This window comes from Sturnira hondurensis, unplaced genomic scaffold (genome assembly GCF_014824575.4).
Source record: "Sturnira hondurensis isolate 20B ecotype Veracruz unplaced genomic scaffold, ASM1482457v3 Scaffold0005220, whole genome shotgun sequence".
NCBI lineage: Eukaryota > Metazoa > Chordata > Mammalia > Chiroptera > Phyllostomidae > Sturnira > Sturnira hondurensis.
The window spans coordinates 4,422,747-4,445,586 of NW_028077851.1; the positions used below are offsets into that span (position 1 = coordinate 4,422,747).

Sequence of the window (22,840 nt, forward strand, 5' to 3'; positions counted from 1 at the left end):
CAAAAAACAGAATCTACTGAATGGTTCCATTTATATAAAGCACAAAACAGGGCTTAAAAACCTATGCTGTTAAAGCCAAGCTAATAGTTACCCTTGAGCAAGGGTTGGGGGGAGGTGGAGGTACATGGAAGGAGGCATGATAGGTATACTGGGACACTGATAATGTTGTTTCTTGTTCTGGGTGGTGGTTACATGGTTGTATTCACTGTGGAAATTCACCTAGAAGTACACTCATGATTTGTACATTCAAAAAGAAAAAGAATTAGAGCTATTACAGCTTACAGGGATTTCAACTCGTTATCATTGGTTTGAAAAAGCAGAATGTAGAAAATTAACATACAATTGCATTTTTATACAGCATACAACAATAAATCCACCTTGATTAGGCATTACTATGCATGTAAATATATGCATACATGATAGGTCTATATAGGTTTATATTGGACAGATAAAAATATGGAAGGCCATATAGTGGGTTAACATGGCTTCCCTAGGTGAGGGAGAAGGAATGATGAGGGCCATGCTTGTGTTGAGGCAGGAAATGTAGAAGAAAAAGAAGTGCCCCTGTTCAAAAAATGCATAATATGACCCTGGCTGGTGTAACTCAGTGGATTGAGCATGGGCCTGCAAGCCAGATGATCACGGTTCGATTCCCAGTCAGGGCACATGCCTGGGGTGCAGGCCAGTTCCCAGTGGGGGACACATGAGAGGCAAACATACATTGATATTTCTCTCCCTCTCTCCTTCCTTTCCCCTCTAAAAATAAATGAATAAATTTTTCTAATAAATGCATAATATGAACCCATCTATGTAAAAAAAATCAAAGAGAAAATTATTTAGAAATAAGTCCTACCAAAGTTTAAATTGGAACCCGTTTAATGACACATTGCACAATTCAAGCACCATGGCATATTATGAACATTCAATAATTGTCCAAATAAAAATATGAAGCCTCAGATTATTAATAAACAGCAGTGGATACAAAAAGTCTATTTATCAGCTTGTAGAAATTTAGTAGACCCAGACAACCTGAAAATCCTTTTACTATAATCTTTTAGAAGTACTGCATAAAATGTTACATAATTATTTAAATGTACATCTAGGCTCACAAATAACAAAAGCAAATCCCCAGGTGCCAGAAACAAAGAGGGAAGTGACAAAACACAGGGGTGAGCACTTGAGCTAATGGGGACATGGTGGTATTTGTCTCGAGAACCTGGAGGTCTGGTGTTAATTCCCACACAGCAGTAGCAAATGATGCTTTGGGCTTTGGGGGGTAGGGAATTGGAACTGAGAACTCTGCATAAAGCCAAGACCCTCAAAAGACTATTCAATTTATGAAAAGATTTCAAAAGAAGAGACCACAGGACACAGGGCTTTGGGTGGGAAAAAAAGAAAAGCTCTCTGAGAATACTAAACCACAGGACCACAGTTCACATTGATTTTACTCTACCCACATAGTTCAGAAACTCCAGACTAAAAAATAATGAAAGAATTATTCTTCAACCAGTGACACTCCTGAGGTACAAGGTAGAAGCAAATAAAAGCTTCTCTGAAGAGATGCTCCCATATCCCAAATATAATGGGATTTTCACAGAAGAAAATACAAGTCCTGTTAATAATGAATTCATACTATGAGGGACACATGGACAAAACTGGGGTCGGGGGAGGATGGAAGCGAGTGGGGGAGGTGGACTTGGCTGGGCTGGGGGGAGTGGTTGGGGGAAAATGTAGACAACTGTAATTGAGCAACAAGAAAATAATTATTAAAAAATAATGATTTCACAATAAAAAGTAATAAACTCCAAGAATGAACAATCCAACCTGATCAAGAGTCTGCACATACGACAAACATACTATTAGACCCCCACAAATTTCAAATACAAGGAGACAACCAGAATCAAATTATTAAAAAAACACATTTAAAATGACTGAAGACAAGAAGGAAAACAATCAAATCATCTGAATTAAACCCTATGGGAAAAAAAGAGCAAGCAGACTTTTAAAAAAGATTTTATTTATTTCTTTTTAGAGAGAGGGGAAGGGAGGGAGAAAGAGACGAGGAGAAACATCAATGTGTGACTGCCTTTCACACACTCCCTACTGGGGACCTGGCCTGCAACCCAGGCATGTGCCCTGATTGGCAATCGAACCAGTGACCCTTTGGTTCTCAGTCCAGCAGTCAGTCCACTGAGCAACACCAGACAGTGCAAAAAAAGTATGAATTATAAACAAAAAGATTGACAAACTGGATAAATTGAAATGTCAAAGTTCTGCTTGAAAATACATCTCAAAAAGAAGTGGCAAATCAAGTCACAGACTGGGAGAAGATATCTGCTTCTCAAATAAAGAACAGTGGGTTAATATCACGAAGTGCTTTAAAGTTCCTCAAAATCATCAAGAAAAAGACAAATAGCTATAGTATTATAATAAGCAAAGGACAAGAACATGATTTTCTTAGGAGAAAATAGACTAACAAACTAATTAGATGTGCAATCTCATTTGTAATAAAAAATACAAATTAAAATTGAGATATTTCACAACTCTATACACACAGAGAGGTAGGTAGGCAAAAGGTTTACAGTTGTTTGTGTGGAAAATAATATAATAATAAATAATACAAGATTAAACTCTATGTTTTACTCAGCTCCCATGCTCACAACTATAAACCTACATTTGCTCACCCCTGTGTATGTGTGTGTATGCTTTGTCAAACTGAATTGTAGTTAAGCACAACTCATGTCAGGCAGAAGTTTTACAACATTAAATGACAATCTTTAGTAAAATCTAAGTACATGTTTAAGTATAGTTTCTAACAAAGGCATATAATGAATTCCAGAGACTAGAAGCCCAAGGGAGAAAATAAGAGTTCCAGAAAGAACCTGAGAATCAATAACCAAATGATGTTTAGGAAGCAACAATAAAAGACTCATCCAGTACTGCTAGAAGCTGAACACTCTCCTGGCATTATCAGTGGATTTTCATGTGAGATAATAGGGTAGCTCTGCACATTATGTGCAGAGGGCTCTGCACATGCAGAGCACTCACCTTTAAGATCCTGTTCTTCTGGAACCACTCTCAGTGCCAAATTCTGCATCAATCAGGATTCAACCAGAGGCCAAACCCATAGGAGATATACATATATAAGCAGTAGGAGAAGTGACTTATGCAAATAGGGAAGCTGGCTAAGCAGGCTCTGTAAGGCTGTAGACACCATACCTGATGCTGGACCTTGAAGTCCACAGGGCAGGCAATGAGGAGGGAAGATCAGAAGTAGGCTCAAACCCACAGGCACCTGAGTCCATTCTTATCGCCTCTGGCATTGGTGACAAGGTTATTCTGCAGAAGCCAGGGCTCTTTCTCACAAGGCTAAACACACACACCTGGCCCAGGAGTTAGAGAAGCTGACAGGATCCAGGGGAACAATTGCAGGCCTAGCTGGACTTCACACATAGCAGCAGCTCAGTAAGTGTGTGAGAGCTGCACAATGGCTCTGCTTCCCTTTGTCTTCCAAATCTCTCAGTACCCGTCATGGCCTACCTTAACCAGAAACATACAAGAAGAGAAATTCTGAGAAATATAGTTCAGCCTAGTCAAATTGACACATGACAAAGTCATCACATTCATTGTTTAATGGTCATATGTCTCTTCAGACCCTCCTTTTGTTCTTGAGTCAGCTTTAGCACATTATATTTTCCCCTAGGAAATTGTCCAAACTCCTATTTTTAAAAAGTTATTTATGGTATTCTTGTGAACTATTTTTTTTTAGCAATCTCTGGTGGAGCTAGTTATATCTCTTTTTTGCTCATTAATATGGCTATATTCCTATATTGTTTCTAGTTTAATTGCATTACAATCAGATAATATACTGTCTGTTATTGATTGCTTAGTAGTTTGAGATATTTTTTTGTGGTCTAATATGGCAATTTTCAACAGGTGTGCCTCAAGAATTTTTAAAACATGCAATACCTAACTATGTAGTCAAGGGCACTGACTTTTTTTCCTTTAGATTGTCAAATAAGAAAATGATAACAGCCAACACAAAAATAGCCATTTGGTATGAATGGATCAAAATTACACCTATTTGTTTGGTCAGATCAGCAGAACATATATTTTCTTTGTGTGCTGCAGAATTTTAGTAATTAGTTTATATGCTCCTTGAGATGAAAAAGGCTTAAAATTGCTGATCTAATACATGATCAATTTTTATAAATGTTCCATGTATGCTTGAAAAATAATGTGCACTCTCTAAAATTGATTATAGAGTTACACATACAGACACACACATGATCAGGAGGATTAATTGGGTTGTCCAGTTTTTATACACTAATGTTTTATTTATGTGATCAATTACTGATAGGTATATTCAAAATCTCCTACCTCTTTCTTCTAGTAGTTATGTCAATTTTTGCATTATAAATTTTAAAGTTGTTATTAGATGCATATTTTTATAATTACTGTATCTTCGTGGTGAATCATTCCTTTTAGCATTCAGTAATGACCCTTTTTTTATCCATAATGATATTCTTTGCTTTAAAGTCTATCCTGTCCAATGTTAATATTGCTAAAATTTTAATTATGCTCTTTTTTTCCTGCCCCACATGGGTTTCTTTTACTTTCCTATCAGCTCAGTTATGCATTTAAAAAAAGGTTTTTGTTATTTTATCCATTATTTTGGTGTATATAGCAGGCAGCATTGCAGGATATCTACCCTGACAGACTGATAAATGTTGAAGTTCTCAAACTTAGAGAAAAATTAAAATATACTTCCCTTTAAACAGAAATTGCTTATTGTTTGATAGGCAATCAGAATAGCAGAATCGCACAATGTATGACAAGGCCCCATCTTGTCAATGAAGGTGTCAAACCATATTAATTGCAGGGCCCAATCTGAAAGTATTCACTTTGTATCTCCAACAGACAAGAAAAGAACATGCTTTTCCAGACGAGATCAGGCATGTTCAGGGTGGTATGCCCATAGATTACATGCTTTTTCAAATAATACACTCACATAGCTTACCCCAAGAATCTGATATGGCCCCCACTCCTGAATTGTGGTTCCCCCATGATTGACAATTACCAGTTTATGGTATGACCAAAGAAAATTACAGTTGAAGGCTGGAAATATTTTATTACATTAATGGCTTAGTATTCCTCCTCCTATTCCTTGGCCACTCACAGATGGTGTGGTGTTTTCTGTGTACTCTGAGTTTCTTTCAGTAGGTTTCCAAACTGCTCTGGTGTCTTGGTTAGTGGACATCAAAGAGACCAAAACTAGGCTCAAATCCACCTTATAGCTAGATATTTGTGTGTCCTACCAGGGGAGCTGACATTTAAGCTAGTCTTAACTACAACAGTTTACTAGAAACTTCCAATACACACACTGCACATCTGCTCATGGTGGAAACTGGGGTCTACTTCTTTCTACTACTGGCTCTGCAAAAGACTGTATCAGTGACCATGTTCATAAGGAAGGAAGGCCCTAGTTCTTGTTAAACAGGCTCGGTGTTTGCTTTGGTCAAGCTCTCAAGTTTGTGCACTACATAGAAAGCCTTAAAAAACTCATTAAAGTCGATGCTTCCATCTTTGTTCAAGTCCATTCTTTTAGCAAGCTCATCAACTTGGGAATCATCAATATGAACGTTGTAGTGATTACTAAAAAGTTTCCACATGGTATGAAATTCCTCCATGGAGATCAGACCTAAAAGAATATAGGAGAATGCTATGAGTATTCATTTTAAGGCCCGCCTAAGAGAAGGATGTGGAAGCCATATTGATTGAATAGTCCCAATTAGAAGCTCACTAACATGCCTGACCATCAAGACACTGAAGGAAATGAAAAAGAGAATAAATATAAGAAACAATATGTCATTTTAAACTTCTAAGTGATCGTAAGATTATTCTAAAGCTGGCATGAGTAAACAGTGAAGGAATGGAGGGAGATTGTGAACGGTGGGGACTATATGTGGCATAGAAATTATAAAATCTAAGATCGAAGGGAAAGGACATGGAAGGAGGGCAGAGAGGAGGGCAACATCAAAGTAGAGGGAAAAGATACCCTAGGATTCAATAAGAACACTGGAAACAACGGGTCTGCCATTTTTACAGGCAATACCTCATTCTCTGTTTTATTATTAATTTTTGGGTGCTCAATGATGGCTGCAGTTAAAGATTATCTGATGATTTTTTTAAAGTTTGAAAATGTGGGTGGTGGGCACAAAATCAATATATAGATGATGTATCACAGAAATGTACATATTAAAACCTGTATCATTTTACTAACCAATGTCACTCCAGTGAATTTAAATGAAAAATAAATGAATAAAGTATATCTGCAAGCGACATAAATGTTATAACTAATTGCTGATGAGTTGTTAACTAATAATTACTGGGGGAGGGGGGGCTGACAACTCTCCCTGGAGTATTTCTATTTTAATAAAGGATTCTGAACTTTCCAAAGCTAAAGGAGAGAATGAGTTTTCATAGCCCTCAGTCCCCAAAACAGAATCAGAATTCTAGAGATGATTTTTATGACCGGGAGTAACCATGATGTTTATGAGACTGATGCACTGCCTGCTGTGCTGAGAGGTTCACTTTAAATGAACAGTGAATTATCTTTTCATCTATACTGGTGACTTATAAAAGGAACTATTTTTGTCTGACTAATGGATACATAGGCCTATATTGGACCATATGGTCTTGAATACAGTTAGTAGCCAACTAAAATAATAATAATATTAACAATGAGTTCTAGAAAGCAATAGATGAAAACACAGTTCTAGTTTCAGAGAGATAGACCAATCTTTGCTTTCTACTGCTAGTGAATAAATCCAAGTTCATTTACCTGAGTGATCAGAATCGATGACATTGAAGATGATTTGCAGGTCAGATCGGTATCTGTACAGAGTTTCAATCAGAACTGACTGAACCTAAAAAAAAAAATTTCTAAGTGTTAAAACATAGAATTAATAACATAGATCAATTTAGTAACTATAACAAGCATAAAACATCATCATCAATTCAAATCAGGTGATTTACATAGCCACTTGAGAAGGCAGGCCTTCCTGGAGGCCCAACCCTCTTTAATCAGAGAGAAGACCATGTTCTTATGTTTGGAGGCATCTGCAGTCTGTGCTCCTCAGAGGACAGGACCAAGGCAAATCAGGAAGCAGCAAATAACAATAGCCAACATTTACTGAGAAAGTCTTGTGTGCCAGGCTCTACACTGAGAGCTTTTCTGTGGGTTGTTTCATTTAGCTCTCAACACAGCCCCAAGGAACAGAACTGTTATTATGTCCTTTTTACAGATTAAAGAACAAAGAGGTAAAGTAAGTTTCCCAGGGTTCATATAGCTGGTAAATGGGATTTGAATCTTAGCTGCCTGAAGCCAAGGTCTGTGAGCTCAGTCACAATGGTAAACTGCCCCTTAAGGGAAGTCTGAAGCCTCCTTCCTATGGATATTTGGGGTTCCCACCTGCACTTTTACTTCCCTTCTCTGCTCTACACTTCTCATCTCCCCTGCAAACAATCATCCCAGTCCTAGTTCCCATCAGCTCACTTTCAGCTCAATATTATAACTAATTGCTGAGGAGTTGTTAACTAATAATTACTGGGGGGAGAGGAGGCTGACAACTCTTCCTGGGGTATTTCTATTTTAATAAAGGATTCTGAACTTTACAAGCACTTAAGGTGTAAGATGTTACGTCAGTCAGTCTATATACTCACAGTTTAAGAGGGAGTATGTTGAGTATTTTAAAGGGTGCATTATATGAAAGAATAGATGTCACATTAGCATTTCTGCTGGACAGCACTTAAGAGAAGAATCATACGTTTGCCATGGATTTGCTTGCAGAAGCTTTTTCTTCTTTTTGCCTATCCTTAGAATGCACACCTTTCCCGAACAGACCACAAGGTAGCAGGGAGACCCCACTAAGGCTGCCACTCCCATCTATTAGATGATTCCACTCTCAACTTTTCAAAGGATTAAATTACTCTTACAAGTTGCCCAAAGGGTGTTTCTCTCCAGTCAGGTTTTAGTGGGGGCTGTGTTTCACTTGCCTCTTTCACAGGTTTTTGAATGTGTATATCACTGAAGCAGGACATGTAGTCAACATTCCCTTCTTGGTCTACGATAGCCACACGAGAACTCAGGGCTCTCCATGGTAACTTCAGCCCCAAAACGGTCTCCATAGAAAAAGCCCACTGGCCCACAGAAACTTTTCCTAACAATAACAACCAAAAATAAAAAAGAAAAGAAGAATGCCTATTAATTGGTAGATAATTTGATAAAGAAATGCAACCTCCTCAGTGCAGCCTGCGGGTAACCTGAGGTTTCAAGGCCTGGGTGCCTCCTGCCCCCCTCTACAATTTGTCCTACCAGGCCCTAGGGGACCAAGGGAGGAACAACTATAAAAAGTCTTCACTGTCCCACAGCTCTTTGTCTTACTGTTATGCACAAGCAATCAAACGTTGGGCAATGGATTTCTTTTTTCTTTTTCTGATGAACATAGCAAAGTATGTTTATAATAGAAGATTTAAAAGTACAAAAGGATATAAAGAAAAAATGATATGCAGGATATCAGACTACTTTTACTTTTAACATTTTGACATATTATTCGCTTTTCATTTTCCCAGGTATTATCCTCTTATCCCTAATATTATATGTAGTTTTTCAAAGTAGAAATCTTTATTTTTCCTGATTATTAAAGATATGCTTATATGAAAATGATTTTGAATAAACAAAAAATAAAACAATATTTACAATTTATGTATAATATGTGCAAACAGCATTAAGAACATTTCCATACATTCCCCTTTGGTACATTGACCCTACCCTATAGCTCAATTTGGGGAGAATTCATATCTCAACACCATTGGCCCTTGAACATAGTAATATCTACCCATTTATTTCAATTCTTTTTCATTTATCTTAATAATATTTTACAAATCTCACACACTAATAATTTGGTTTCTTCCTTAGTACTTGATTATCTATTATGAATGATACCTTTTAAGGTTTTCATTATCTAAAGTTAATTGCTAGCTATATTAATTATCAATTTATTCCCATTAAGCTCCAAATGTACCCTTCTTTATCCTGTTTTATGATATTGGAGCTGAACCCTGTAAACATTTTTTTTTTTGGCAGCTGGTATAGTGTTAGGTTTTGTCAGCAGAGGGTATAGGAAGAATGCTCTAAGACATAGTAGAAGACATAGTTCTGGTATGTTCCACTTCTTGTTTCTATAGCATGGTATGGTTGCAGAGGTGTGTGGGAAATTCAATGGCACCCACTCACTACTGAATTTCACTGATACCACATGGATGCCTCCCTTGCCAGCAGTCTGTGGGAGACACAGTGGTATATAGCCCAAAGAGAATTTTGTTGGCACCACAGTGGGTGGCTTCATCCTCTCCAGTCCTGGCCCTCTATCTCCAGACCATCTCTGACCTTAGATACCTCAGCATACTTCTACAGTCACACCCTCCTCAATAAAGTGTGAATGTTACCTTTGCTTGGGAGTAGGGAACTCTTTTAAGTTTGTTCCTTCTTTGGGTACCCTTTCTCAGCCTTAGAGATAGCAACTGTTCCCTACACTTCCTACTCCTATATTCTTTAGAGTTCTATTTTATCCCTTTTAGTAACTAATCACTTTTTACTAATCAGTAATTCTTTATTCTAAGTTCCTCTGTTCAAATTATTGATGGAGTTTCTATCTCCTGAATAGGTTCTGATTGATATTTAGTGACATTTTATTTCTTCCTTTCTAACTCTTATGGTTTTATTTAACTTGCCTTATTGCACTGGCTAACATCTCTAGCAAAATATTGAACAGAGTCTTGAGACTGGGTATCTGTATTAGTTTCCTATTGTTGTTATAACAAATTACCACAGACTAAGTGGCTTAAAATAATACAAATTTACATCTTAGAGTTCTGGAGTTTGGAAGTCAAGAACCAGTTTCATGGAGAGAAGAGATGTAGCCTAGAGATTTATCATACTTACTGTGGGGCTGGTAAATGCACTAGAATTCTGTATGCTCTAGAATCTAGCTGTTTCTTAACAGGCAGGCCTTTCAGGGTGCCTAATCTGACAGATTACCAGAATAGAAGTCAAATTCAGGGTGGTTGTTTTCTTAAGTTGAAAAAAGCTCACTCAAAAGGAGAAATATGCCTTTTTCCCAAGGATATAATGGATTATATTTATTTTTAGCTCTATCATTCCTCACTAGTAAAAATAGAGAAGTAAAATCTTATGAAAGAAAGGAAGGAAGGAAGGAAGGAAGGAAGGAAGGAAGGAAGGAAGGAGGAAGGAAGGAAAAGAGAGAAAACTAGTCTGGATGTAACCTGCTATGTTAAGAAATGATAAGAATTATATAATTTTATTACCTGTTTTCTCACGGTCTTGATGTTGGAAAACATTAATGAGGTCAGTTTTTCGTGCAATCATTCTTTCCTTTAATATCTTAATGGCACTACGTTCGATAGTGTGCACCCTATGTTAAGAAGACAATTATTAGGGAGAAATTACATAAATCATTCTGTTCTGTTTCATTTTAATGTGCTATGTCACCACTGACTATTTTCTATTTTAAATGAATTCCCTAACTTCATACATACCATGTTACTAAGTGGTGAATGTGTGTATATGTGTGTATGTTCATGCATGTTTTATGAAATTTTAAAAGGATTACCACTAGTGTTTTCTTTTTGATTTCAAAGAGTCACATGTACAATTAGTGTCTAAAAATATCCAGGACAATTTTGAAGAAAGGAAAATAAAGAGGGACTTGCTATATTGCAGATAATGAAATTTATCATACAGTTACTGAAACAAAACAAGCTGGTATTGACACAAGAGAGGATACATAAGCAGAATAGAAATTTCACAAATATAGTGAACTATATATGTATATGTATAACAAAGGAAGTATGTATGACAAAAGAGGTATGACAATTCAGTAGAAAGGACAATTTTAAAAAATGGTGCTAGCATAGCTAACTGACTGAAAGCTAAACTTCTACCACAGACCATTTACAAAAATAAATTCAAAATAAATGAGGAGCAGAGAAACAAAGTAGTCATGAGTCATATATTCCCACCAAAAAAGCAAAATGGCAGATTAAATCCAATCATATTGATAAGAATGCCATATGTGAATGGATTAAATAAAAAACACACATTATAAGACTGAATTTAAAAAAACAAGATTTAACTACATGTTGTCTACAAGACACACACTTTAATTTCAAGGATACAAAGAATTTGAAAAAAATGGACAAAGATACACCATGTAAACAACAATTCTAGAGAGGTAGAATGGCTATACTAATAGTAGACAGAAGATATTTTATGACAAAAGCTGTTATTAGTAATAAAGAGGAATATTTTATGATAAAAGAACCTATCAGCTGAAGAAGATAAAGAACTATAAACATATATGAACCTAATAACAGAGCCCAAAACTACATGAAGCAAAAACTGATAGAATTGAAGGGAGAAATAGACAACTCAGCAGAAATAGTTGGGGGCATCAATACTCTGCTTTCTTTTTTAAAAAATTGCATTTATTTAAATTTTTTTATTTTATTGATTAAGAGGTGAAAGAGGGAGGAAGGGAGAGAGGGAGGGAGGAAGAGAGAGAGAGAGAGACATTGATTTGTTGTTCTACTTATTTATGTATTCAGTGCTTGATTCTTTTTTTAAGATTTACTTATTTATTTATTTTTAGAGATAGGGGAAGGGAGGGAGAGAGAAACATCAATGTGTGTTTATCTTTTGCACACCCCAATCTAGGGACCTGGCCTGCAACCCAGGCATGTGCCCTAACTGGGAATCAAACCCATGACCCTTTGGTTCACAGGCCGGTACTCAATCCACTGAGCCACACCAGCCAGGGCCATGCTTGATTTTTATATATTCCTTGACCAGGGATCTAACCCACAGCCTTGGCATATGGGGATGATGTTCTAACCAACTAGCTACCTGGATATAAAAGGAAAATCAAAAGGATATAAAAATTTAACAGCATTTATAAACCAACGAGATCCAACAAATAATATATATGTGTGTATAAACAAATATATAAAATACATAACAAGTATATACATATATATACATACATATATATCACTCCACCCAACAACAGGAAGAGTGTACATTCTGCGAAAGGGCATACAGAACACTTTCCACAACAGACCTCATATTAGGCTATACCATAAGCCTCAAAAGATTTTATATTATTGAAGTCATACAAAGTATCTTTGTAGACTATAAAAACTCAGAGACTAATATCAAGGAAATCTGGAAAAATCAAAAATATGAGGAAATTAAACAACATGATCCTAAATAACCAATGGGTCAAGGAAAAACATCACAAGAGAACCTAGAAAATACTTCAAGGTAAATAAAAATTAAAACCCAACATGCCAAAATATGAGATGCCACTAAAGCAGTGCTTAGAGGAAAATTTATAGCTATACATGCCTACATTAAAAAAGATCATAAATTCATTACATAATGTCTACCTTCAAAAACTAAAACCTAAAGCAAGCATAAGGATGCAAATAACAAAGAACAGAGGAGAAACAAATGAAATAGAGAACAGAAAAACAATAGAGAAAATCAACATCAAAAATTGGTTTTTTGAAAAGATCAATAAAACTGACAAACCTTTAGTTGGCGTGGCTAAGAAATAAAAAAGATGGAAGACTCAAATTTCTAAAATCAAGAATGAAAGAGAGATCATTACAACTGGCCGTACAGAAATAAAAAGAATTATAAGGAAATATTGTGAACAATTACATATCAACAAATTAGATACACTAGATAAAATGGACAAATTTCTATAAAGGCAAACTAGCAAAATTGGCTAAAAAAATCTTTTTTTAAGATTTTATTTATTTATCTTTAGAGAGGAAGGGAAGGAGAGAAGGAGAGAAATATCAATGTATGGTTGCCTGTCGTGAGTCCCCTGCTGGGAACTGGCCTGCAACCCAGGCATGTGCCCTGACTGGGAATCGAACTGCGATCGTGTGGTTTGCGGGCCCGAGCTCAATCTACTGAGCTACACCAGCCAGGGCTTAAAGAAATCTTTTAAAAAAACAAACTGAACATACCTGGAACAAGTAAAAAGAATGACTAACCACACAACTTCTCACAATAAAGAAAACAAAGAAAAACTCAGGGCCAGATGGCTTCACTGGTGAATTCTATCAAACATTTCAAAAAAGAATTAATACCAATCATTCACAAACTTTTCCAAAAAACAGAAAAGGTAGGACTACTACCCATCTTATTATATGACATAGCCAGCATTACCCTGATAGCAAAACCAAAGACTGCAAGAAAACTACAGACCAATATATTTTATAAATATAGAAAGAAAATCCTCAACAAAATACTAGCAAACTGCATTCAGCAACATGTAAAAACATGATTACACACCATGAACAAGTGGATTTATCTCAGGAATGGAAGGTTTAACATCTGAAATTAATCAATGTAATCCACCAAATTAATAGAATAAAAGACAAAAACCACATGATCATCTTGATAGCTACAGAAAACATATTTGACAAAAATCCAATATTTTTTCATGATAAAAACACTCAATAAATTAGGCATAGAGGGGAACTTCCTCAACCTGATAAGGGGCATCTACAAAAACCACAGAGCTAATATACTCAATGGTGAAAGACTGAATGGTGTCCCTCTTAAGATCAGGAACAAGACAAAGTTATCGGCTCCCAGCACTTCTACTCAACATTGGTTTGGAGGTTCTAGGCAGTGCAATTAATCAAGAAAAAATAAACAAATAAAAGCATCCAGTTGGAAAGGAAGAGTTGCAACTATCTTCATTCACAGATAATATGATCCTGTATATAGAGAATTCCAAGGAATCCAATAAAAACTATTAGAACTAATGAAGAACTTCATCAAGATTGTACAACACACAAAAGTAAATTTTATTTCTATAGGCTAAAAATGAAAAATCCAAACATATAATTTAAAAAACTCTGTTTACTATTGCAACAAAGAAAATAAAATACTTAGAAATGAATTTAGCAAAAAAAAAATGTCTAAGGCTTGTACACTGAAAAGCACAAAACATTGTTCAGGGAAATGAAAAAAGATCCAAATAAATAGAACAATATAGGACTTGTAAGATTTAATACTGTTAAGCTGGTAATAGCCACCAGATTGATCTAGACATTCAAAATAATCCCTATCAAAGTCCCAGTTGGCACTTCTTGCAGAAGGTGACAAGATGCTTCTAAAATTCATAGGAAATGCCAGGGACCCTGAATAACTACTAAACTTATCTCAAAAAAGAACAACCAAGTTTGACCCACATTTCTGGTCCCAAAACCTACCACAAAGCTATAGTAATTAGGAGAGTGTGTTACTTGTATTAGGACAGAGATATAGATCAATAGGATACAATTTGAAGTCCAGAAATAAACCTGTACCTTTATGGTCAATCTACTTTTGACAAGTGTGCCAAGACAGTCACATGGGGGAAGGAGAGTCTTCTCAGTTAATGGTGCTGGGACAACTGAATGTCCACAAGTAAAGGAATGAAGTTGGACCCCTATCTCATACCATGCACAAAAATTAACTCAAAATGGACCAGACACTCAATTGTAAAAGCTTACTCAATAAATTTCTTAGAAGAAAAGATAGGGGTATACTTGGGGTTATACAATGGCCTCATATTCAACATCAAAAGCACAAGCAAAAAGGAAAAAATAGATATACTGGATTTAACAAATATTAAAAATGTTTGTTCTATAAATAATATCATCAACAAAGAAAAAATACAGCCCACAGAATGGGAGAGACTATTTACAAGTCCTGTATCTAGTAAGCGGCATATACATAGGATACATAAAGAACCCTTACAATGCAATAATATAAAATGGGGGAATAATATACATAGGAAATTCAAAAAGAGAAAAATTCAATTTCCAAAAACATAAGATGGATAAACTCAGCTGTCTAAAATATCCTAACTAAAACACTAAGATTTACCATTTTTATCTATCAGCTTGGCAAAAATTAAGAATAGGGTAATAATATCTGAGACTAATGAGGATGTGAAGAAAATGGTATGTTGTTTTTCAAATTAACTGTTACATCTCTTGGAGTATCTAGCAAAATTTTAAAATACATAAATCCATAAATCTCATATTTTGAAATCTTACAGCAGCACTAAAAACTTTATACATACACACACACACACACACACACATTGTTTTTAAGTGTAAAACCCTGGAACCAATCTGGATGGCCATAAATTGAATAAGATTCAATTTGTACACTACCTATGTACACTACAGAATATATCTATTAAAAAGAATGAATTAGGCCCTGGCTGATGTGGTTCAGTTGGCTGGAGTGTCATCCCATAAACCAAAGGATCACAGGCTCAATTCCCAGTCGGGGCACATGCCTAGGTTGTGGGTTCAGTCCCTGGTTGGGGTGCATAAGAGAGGCAACTGATCAATGTTTCTCTCTCACATTGATATTTCTCTCCCTCTCCCTCCCTTCCTCGCTCTCTAAAATGAAAATCATGTCCTCAGTGAGAAAAAAAGAATGAATTGGGTCTATATATACTAACTCGGAGTGATGTTCATGATAGAATCTTTAGGAGGAAAGTCAGTTGCAGAATACAGTGTGCAGTGTGGCTCTGTCTTTTTTTTTTTAAGTGTGTATAGTGGTCTCTGACTTTCTCCTCTCACTGGGACATGCATTTAATGAGGGAAAGGACTTTTGCCTATTTTGATTATTACTGTATCATCTGTGCCTAAAACAGTGTCGGATACATACTAAGTGCTCAACTTTTTCATTCAATGAATGAATAATGGCTTGTTTATCATTATATGAGCAAGGAGAAGAGGGTGGAAGGGTCCATGCCAGGTTATTCATTGCAGTTGCCTATGGGGGAAAGGATTATTGAGAAGTAGGGGGAGAGAAGATTATTAACATTTTATTTATACATCATTTTTGGCCTTACTTGTTAACTATAAATATATTCATTTTATGATGAAAAAATTTTAATGTTAAAGGAGAAAAAGAAGGCAAACTATGAATGCCATCACACAGAGAAACACACAACTCTTTTGTCACACACATTTCCGGGTAGAGAAGAGACAAAGTCAGACCAGACTGACTGGGCTCTCATGGGGGGTCTGTGCGGAAAAGGCTGTAGGTTTGGGGGCTGGGTGGGTGTGGGGACCTTCTTTTCTTTATATTCAATTAAGGACTGTTTGCAGATGCCGACTACTTTATTCACCTAAAGAGATGTATGAATTAAAAATTGCTGCTCTTGGTGTCAAGAGTGAGTTTATTTGTTACTTGGTGTCTGGAACTATTTCCATTTCATTTATACCAATGAGTAACCAACAAGTAGTTGTCTTCACTCTTGTAGCTGCTCTCACTCATTCTAGATTGGTTCTACTTGATCATAGTACTGGCGTTCCAAATTCCTCTTTGACGCTAAGGCACAGGTGTCAAACACAAGGCCCTTGGGTCGAATCCGGCCCTCCACCTTGTTTCTACCTGGCAGCAGCGCTGAGCTCCTTGCCCCTAGTTAAGGAGTAGTTATGTTTATACAGTCCTAAAGTTACATTTGGCCCCTTGAAGGCAACAGCAAGGCTGATGTGGCCCCCAGTGAAAATGAGTTTGACACCCCTGCTCTAAGGCTTAGAGGATACACACCTTCGGTAAAGAGGACTTAGGCACGTTGCCTTTGTTACTTGGTACTGGAAGAACTGGAGGGTTGAACGAAATCCCACCCTGATATAAGCTCCTCGATTGCTGCCTTCTTCATAATAATTAGAAGCAGAAAATACTGTAATGACCTGATTAAACAGAAAGAGGGCAGATTCACATAGAATTAGTTCTCAAAATGTCCTTCAATAAAGTCAGAAATAGCTCGTCTCAAAAAAAAGCAAAAATCAAAGTTCCAAATCTAAAGTCTAACAAGATTTCCTGTGATTCCATCAGAGAGAAACAAGGTTTTTAAATCAGTTTCCCCAGAAGTACTGACTTCTAGCCCTCATCCCCACAGTTTTTGGTCTTGCGATCCAGTGTACAATCTTAGGTCCATATCTTTAAATTCCCCTTAATGCTCAGTTTTGCAAATTCTGATTTTCCAAGGGCATAAAGTCTTTATTTCCTTTCCCAGTAATATTTGAGCATTCAAAATAAAACTTGTCTAGTATCACAGTCTTCTTCTTTTGCTTTGAGCTGAATGATTTAGAGGACTCATCCTCCCTCCCCCAAAACCAGTGCTTTAAGGGCAAAGAAATAGGGGCTAAGATAAGGGACCACAACCACTCTGTTTAAAAAGAACCAACCAGCCTTGGGGCTGTGGTGGAAGATAGGAGGGCAATATTTGTCAGTGACAGGAAACCTAGCTTAAGCCAAGTCCTGCCTTACTGAGCATGTCACTTCAGACAAGCCACTGGTATTTTCTCTCTGTTTTCTTATTACAAAGAAACCTTATAGAATACTTGTTTTAACCATCGCACAATTGTTAACATGAGGCACAGATGAACTAATAGATTTTAGAAAAGTAAAAGTTGAAATAGAAGGAAATGCCATGCATTTGGTATTGTTTTGTGTTTATCACTGTTCAGGGTTAGACAAAGGGACATTCCAGGACAACTTGGGACAAGAAACCAGTTCCTCAGTCCTCGCATCTTGTAGCCTTATCACACACCACTGTAGGAGCACAACACACTCCATTTTAGTGGGTGCAGCTAAGCTGACCACAGAGAGTGACTTGCCAGAGTTCACCTACTCAGTGGGTAGAAGGGAAGTGTGTTTTGTTGCTCTGCCCTGCGCCAGGACCGTGCAAAGGTGAAAGACAGCTAACTGGATTCACTGCTGTCTTTTATGCGCTCAGTGAGTCTAAGGACACTCTCAATCCCACGGTACTGAAAAGTTGCCTTGTGGTTAATAAAAGCCTTTCTGTGTCCATACGTAGTGTTGCATGTAGAGTTTCAATCTTTGGGATTAGGAAAATTTAGGGAAATAAACTGAAAATCCCTTAGGGTGAGGGACAGAGAGGCCCCTTCCAACAACTTATGTGAACCCCACAGTCTCCTGTTTCTGTCTACCAAAGCAAGGCCTTCTTTTTCTGGTACTAGGGAGGACATCTTCCCATGAGCCTCTAAGTGAGACACATCTTCTATAAAGAAAGACTATGCAGGGGGAAAGATGTCTCTGGTGATGTCACCAACAATGTTAGCTTACCTTCCCACCGTGGCAGAGTTCATACCCTTCAGGCTTACATTCGTGAGACCTAATGAGCAGTTTCAAGTGGTGTTTCTTAAGAAACCTGTTGGTAACATCTGGCCCAAAATAGCAGCCCCCTCCTCGGCACGTGTTTGGATGGCAGCCTCGTTTCTCCTTAGGATCACTCCATAGAATATCGGTGACCTTGAAACAACAAACCAGATTAGGTGGCTACTTGCAAATGAGAGTTTATCTTTCTAGATTCCAACTTCTTTTCCAGAAATATTAACCCATGTCATCCCAAGGTCTTTCTATCTTTCATTACTCCTTCAAAATTGTTTCATGTTTCTCTTCCATGAATCTTTTCCAGAATAATTTTAATGCCCATAGCCACCACAATTCCTTTCTGCTATCCCCAATAACCAATGTTGCAATAACAATGACTAATGTAGGGCCTGATATGGGCATAAGAACAGACACATAGACCAATGGAACAGAACAGAGAGCCCAGAAATAAACCCAAGTCTCTATGGTCAATTAATATGCAACAAAGGGAACAGAAGCATAAAATGGAGTCAAAATAGCCACTGCAACAAATGGTGTTGGGAGAACTGGATAACTACATGCAAAAAAATGAAACCCGACTACCAACTTACACCATACACAAAAATAAACTCAAGATGGACGAAAGGTGAATATAAGTTGTGACACCATCAAAGTCCTAGAGGAGAACACAAGCAGGAAAATTTCAGATATTCCACACAGCAATATTTTTACCGACATGTCCCCTAGAGCAAGGGATATAAAGGAAAGAATAAACTAATGGAAGTGCATCAAATTTAAAAGCTTCTGCATGGCTAAAGAAAATATCAGCAAAATGAAAAGGAAACCAACCATATTGGAAAATATATTTGCCAATATTACCTTGGACAAGGGTTTGAGTTTTAAAATAAATAAAGAACTCATACTACTCCACACCAGGAAGACAAACAACCCAATCAAAAAATGGGCAAAGGACCTGAACAGACACTTCTCCAAGGACATACAGAGGGGCCAGAGACATATAAAAGGATGCTCAGCATCACTAGCCATCAGAGAGATGCAAATTAAAACCACAGTGAGACACCACTTCACATAGGTCAGAATGGCCATCATACTTAAATCAACAAACAAGTGCTGGAGAGGTTGTGGAGAAAAGGGAACCCTAGTGCACTGCTGGTGGGAATGCAGACTGGTGCAGCCACTGTGGAAAAGAGTATGGAATTTCCTCAGAAAACTAAAAATAAAACTGCCTTGTGACCCAGAAATTGTACTGCTGGGGTAATATCTAAGAACCCTGAAACACCAATTCATAAGAACCTATGCACCCCAATGTTTGTAGCAGCACAATTTATAATAGCCAAGTGCTAGAAACAGCCTAAGTGCCTATCATTAAATGAGTGGATCAAAAAACTATGGTACATGTACACAGTGGAATGCAACATAACAGAAAGAAAGAGCCCCTACCCTTTGTGACAGCTTGGATGGATCTGGACAGCATTAGGCTAAGTGAAATAAGCCAGGCCATGAAAGACAAATACTATCTGATCTCACCTATAAGTGGAACCTAATCTACAAAATGAATGAGCAAGCAAAATATAACCAGAGACACTGAAATAAAGAACAAATTGATAGTAAGCAAAGGGATGGGGTATAGCAGATAATGGGGGAAAGAAAGGGAAGGGTCATCAAGGAACATGGATAAAGGACCCATGAGCAAAGCTAAAGGGGGGTGAGATTGAGAATGGGAGGTGGGGGTGATAGGGCAGGGGAGAGTAATGGGGTAAAAATGGGGACAACTGCAACTGAACAACAACTATAAGAAAAAGAAATGCTTTCATGTATGTGAATGAATAAAGTTATTTTTATATAATCTATAGATATTAAAAAATAACTAATGTAGCAATACTTAGTAATCATGAAGAATCAGCCATTGGCTTTTTTTCTCTTTATTGAATATACTGGGGTGACATTGGTTAACAGCTTTTTAGAAAAAAATCCATCACAATTATTGTACAATTGCTGAATATACAAAGGTCTTTTTGCTGAAAAGAACTTCATTATCATGTTCAAAGGAGAAAGTAGTTTACCTACAGTGAGCACATATTAGGTGTTCTTAATATGTCCAAAGAGATAAGGTAGGCCTCTCAGTTGTGGCTTTGGCCCTGGTGTTCGTCTTGTTGAGTATATAAAATGAGGAAGCCCTTTCCCCATCACTAATGTAGACAACTGCTCATCCTAGAATACCTCTAAGACATCTCCTTCACTTTATGCCCTCTTGATAAGTACATCACATGTTCAGCAATACACTGACTGATTTCCACAATGTGTTCTCCTAAATCTCCAAGTATTTTACTAGCATAATATTACCTTTGGGGCTGAAATAGGCAAATGGACGATGCCCAGGACCAAAGTCCCAAGTTTCTAAGAATATTTTTACTAGAAAATTGGGGGCTCCCTGTTTGTGGCTCTAATCTATGTATAATGTTTCTTTTTTTAAACTTTCTGCATATTCTTTTACCTTTTTTATTATTGTTCTATTACAGTTGTCCCAATTGTCCCTTGTTGCTCTCCCCTGCCCTGCCCGCCCCTCCACTGCTCCCACATGCCATCCCCACCCTGTTGTCCATGTCCGTGGGTCACTTATACTTGTTCTTTGAGTAGACCCTTCCCTACAGGAGCTTAAAGCAGTAGTGAGAAAAACTAACTTAGTTGCTAAAGATGTGCAACTTTGAGAAAACTCTCTGGGTTTCAGATCTTTAAAATCAGGGCTTTGGGCTACATGAGTTGTAAATTATCTCAAAGTTCTAACAAACTATGATTCTAAGAGTCCATATTTTCCATGTCTTTCTTTGAAGGCATGAAGAACCTTGCATTTTAAGTTGTACAGTTATTCCAGTGGGTCTTAAGAAGAGGACCAGAAGTGGTTCTCCCAATAACCATGATTGTATAGCCATTTATAAGTTTGGCATTGAAGAGAAGCTAGAAATCAGCAAGGGAGAAGACAGTGAGGTAGAAAGAAGAACAGAACTGGTTGGAGAATTACTCTGGAATGATAGGCACCTGGTCAGAACTGAAGAAACCCTGAACCAGACACATTTCAGACTTTTGCAAAGTTTTTGATGAAAGACGGAAATGGGAATTAAAATCACCCAAAGATTCTCCCTTCTCCCCCACTGAATTCCAACAATGGCACAACCCTACCATACAAATAAATACCACTGTAGGTAACTAAAGTGTACATGCCCACTGTGTACCAGGAATGGGGGAAAGAAAATTAAAGGTACAAGTAAAATTATTAAAATATTGAGAATGAGATTCTGGCCCATTTTACCCTGTGTCAGCTCCAGTCACAGACTTAAGAGTCTGTAAGCTACCTCATCTATATTACTGGGACAAGGGGAGGTTCTATTACAGAATAATGACCCCCAAGTCTTCCCCTCTCACTTCTTAAGGCTACATATATCCCTAATTCTAACTCATCTAGGTTTCCAGAGGCCAAGATATTCTTTTTATGCAATGCTAATCTCTTTGGCCTGATCCTTTTTATTCACCATAATCCTAGAAGTGCTTATTCTATCTAACCTTTGGTCTTTGGAATTTAGATGTCCAAATTTAAGAAAACACCCTTCCCTTCTTGCTATAGGATATCTTTTAGAACTGGTTGGTTTTTAAATGATTTGGATACACAAGCCAGTGACGAATCCTACTTCTCTCTTACTACCCCCCCTCCCTCCCTATTGTCCCACCTCTCTTACTCTTACTTTCCTCATTGATTAGAGTATATTTTATATCAGAAATCACATTTTAGTCAGCATTTTCAACAATCAAGGTATAAGGGTATGGAATCAAGACATAGAGGTTTGCCCTGACCAGTGTGGCTCAGTTGGTTGGGTGTCATCCCATAAAGCAAAAGGTGACTGGTTCGATTCCTGGTCAGGGCACATGCCTGGGTTGCTGGTTTGGTACCTGGTCAGGACGTGTACAAAAGGCAACCAATTGATATTTCTTTTTCACATTGATGTTTCTCTCCCCCTCTCTTTCTCTCCTATCCCCTCTCTCTAAAAGTTAATTAATTAATTAAAAGAAATAGAGGCTTCTTGGGGGTAAGCAATTGGAAAAAAAGCTGGTAGTATCATGATACTGGTAGCAAGAGTAGCCCAGCTAGAAATTTAACAGACAGAATCGGGGAAAGTAACAGATGAGAATAGCCCTCTTGGGGCCAGAATAAGCCTCAAAGATTGTCAATACCCTGCCCCTGCAAAGGAGTCCAGCTTTAATGGGATCAGATTGTAGAGCCCAAAGGCACTGTTAAAAACAATAGCAATTAGTGAAGTAATAGCTGGGTCTGATGCACATAGAGGCTGATGGGCCAAAGCTTACAGTGCAAACCAGGGAAAAAGAGAGTCAAAGAGAGCCTACCTAAAAGTACAACTGCCCCTGGTAGTCAGGCAAACTGTGCATGCCCAAGGCAGCAGCACTTTGTGAGGAGTGACATCAGAGGCTACACAGAGAAGAAACAAACTTCACCAAAATAGTCCAGACAAGTCACTA

The 22,840-nt window shown here is 37.4% G+C and overlaps 1 protein-coding gene across 1 annotated transcript in view; it reads right to left on the minus strand.

Moving 5' to 3' along the window:
* Positions 1-5,111: 5,111 nt before the first annotated feature.
* PPEF1 (protein phosphatase with EF-hand domain 1) overlaps positions 5,112-22,840 on the minus strand; it is a 105,295-nt gene continuing 87,566 nt past the window's right edge. The window contains exons 19-24 of the mRNA XM_037046270.1: positions 18,266-18,451; positions 16,724-16,866; positions 10,390-10,496; positions 8,059-8,222; positions 6,845-6,929; positions 5,112-5,701 (exon numbers count right to left, since the gene is read on the minus strand). Of these exons, the coding sequence (XP_036902165.1) occupies positions 5,493-5,701; positions 6,845-6,929; positions 8,059-8,222; positions 10,390-10,496; positions 16,724-16,866; positions 18,266-18,451 (894 nt within the window). The 3' untranslated portion in view covers positions 5,112-5,492. The remainder of the gene's footprint in view (positions 5,702-6,844; positions 6,930-8,058; positions 8,223-10,389; positions 10,497-16,723; positions 16,867-18,265; positions 18,452-22,840) is intronic.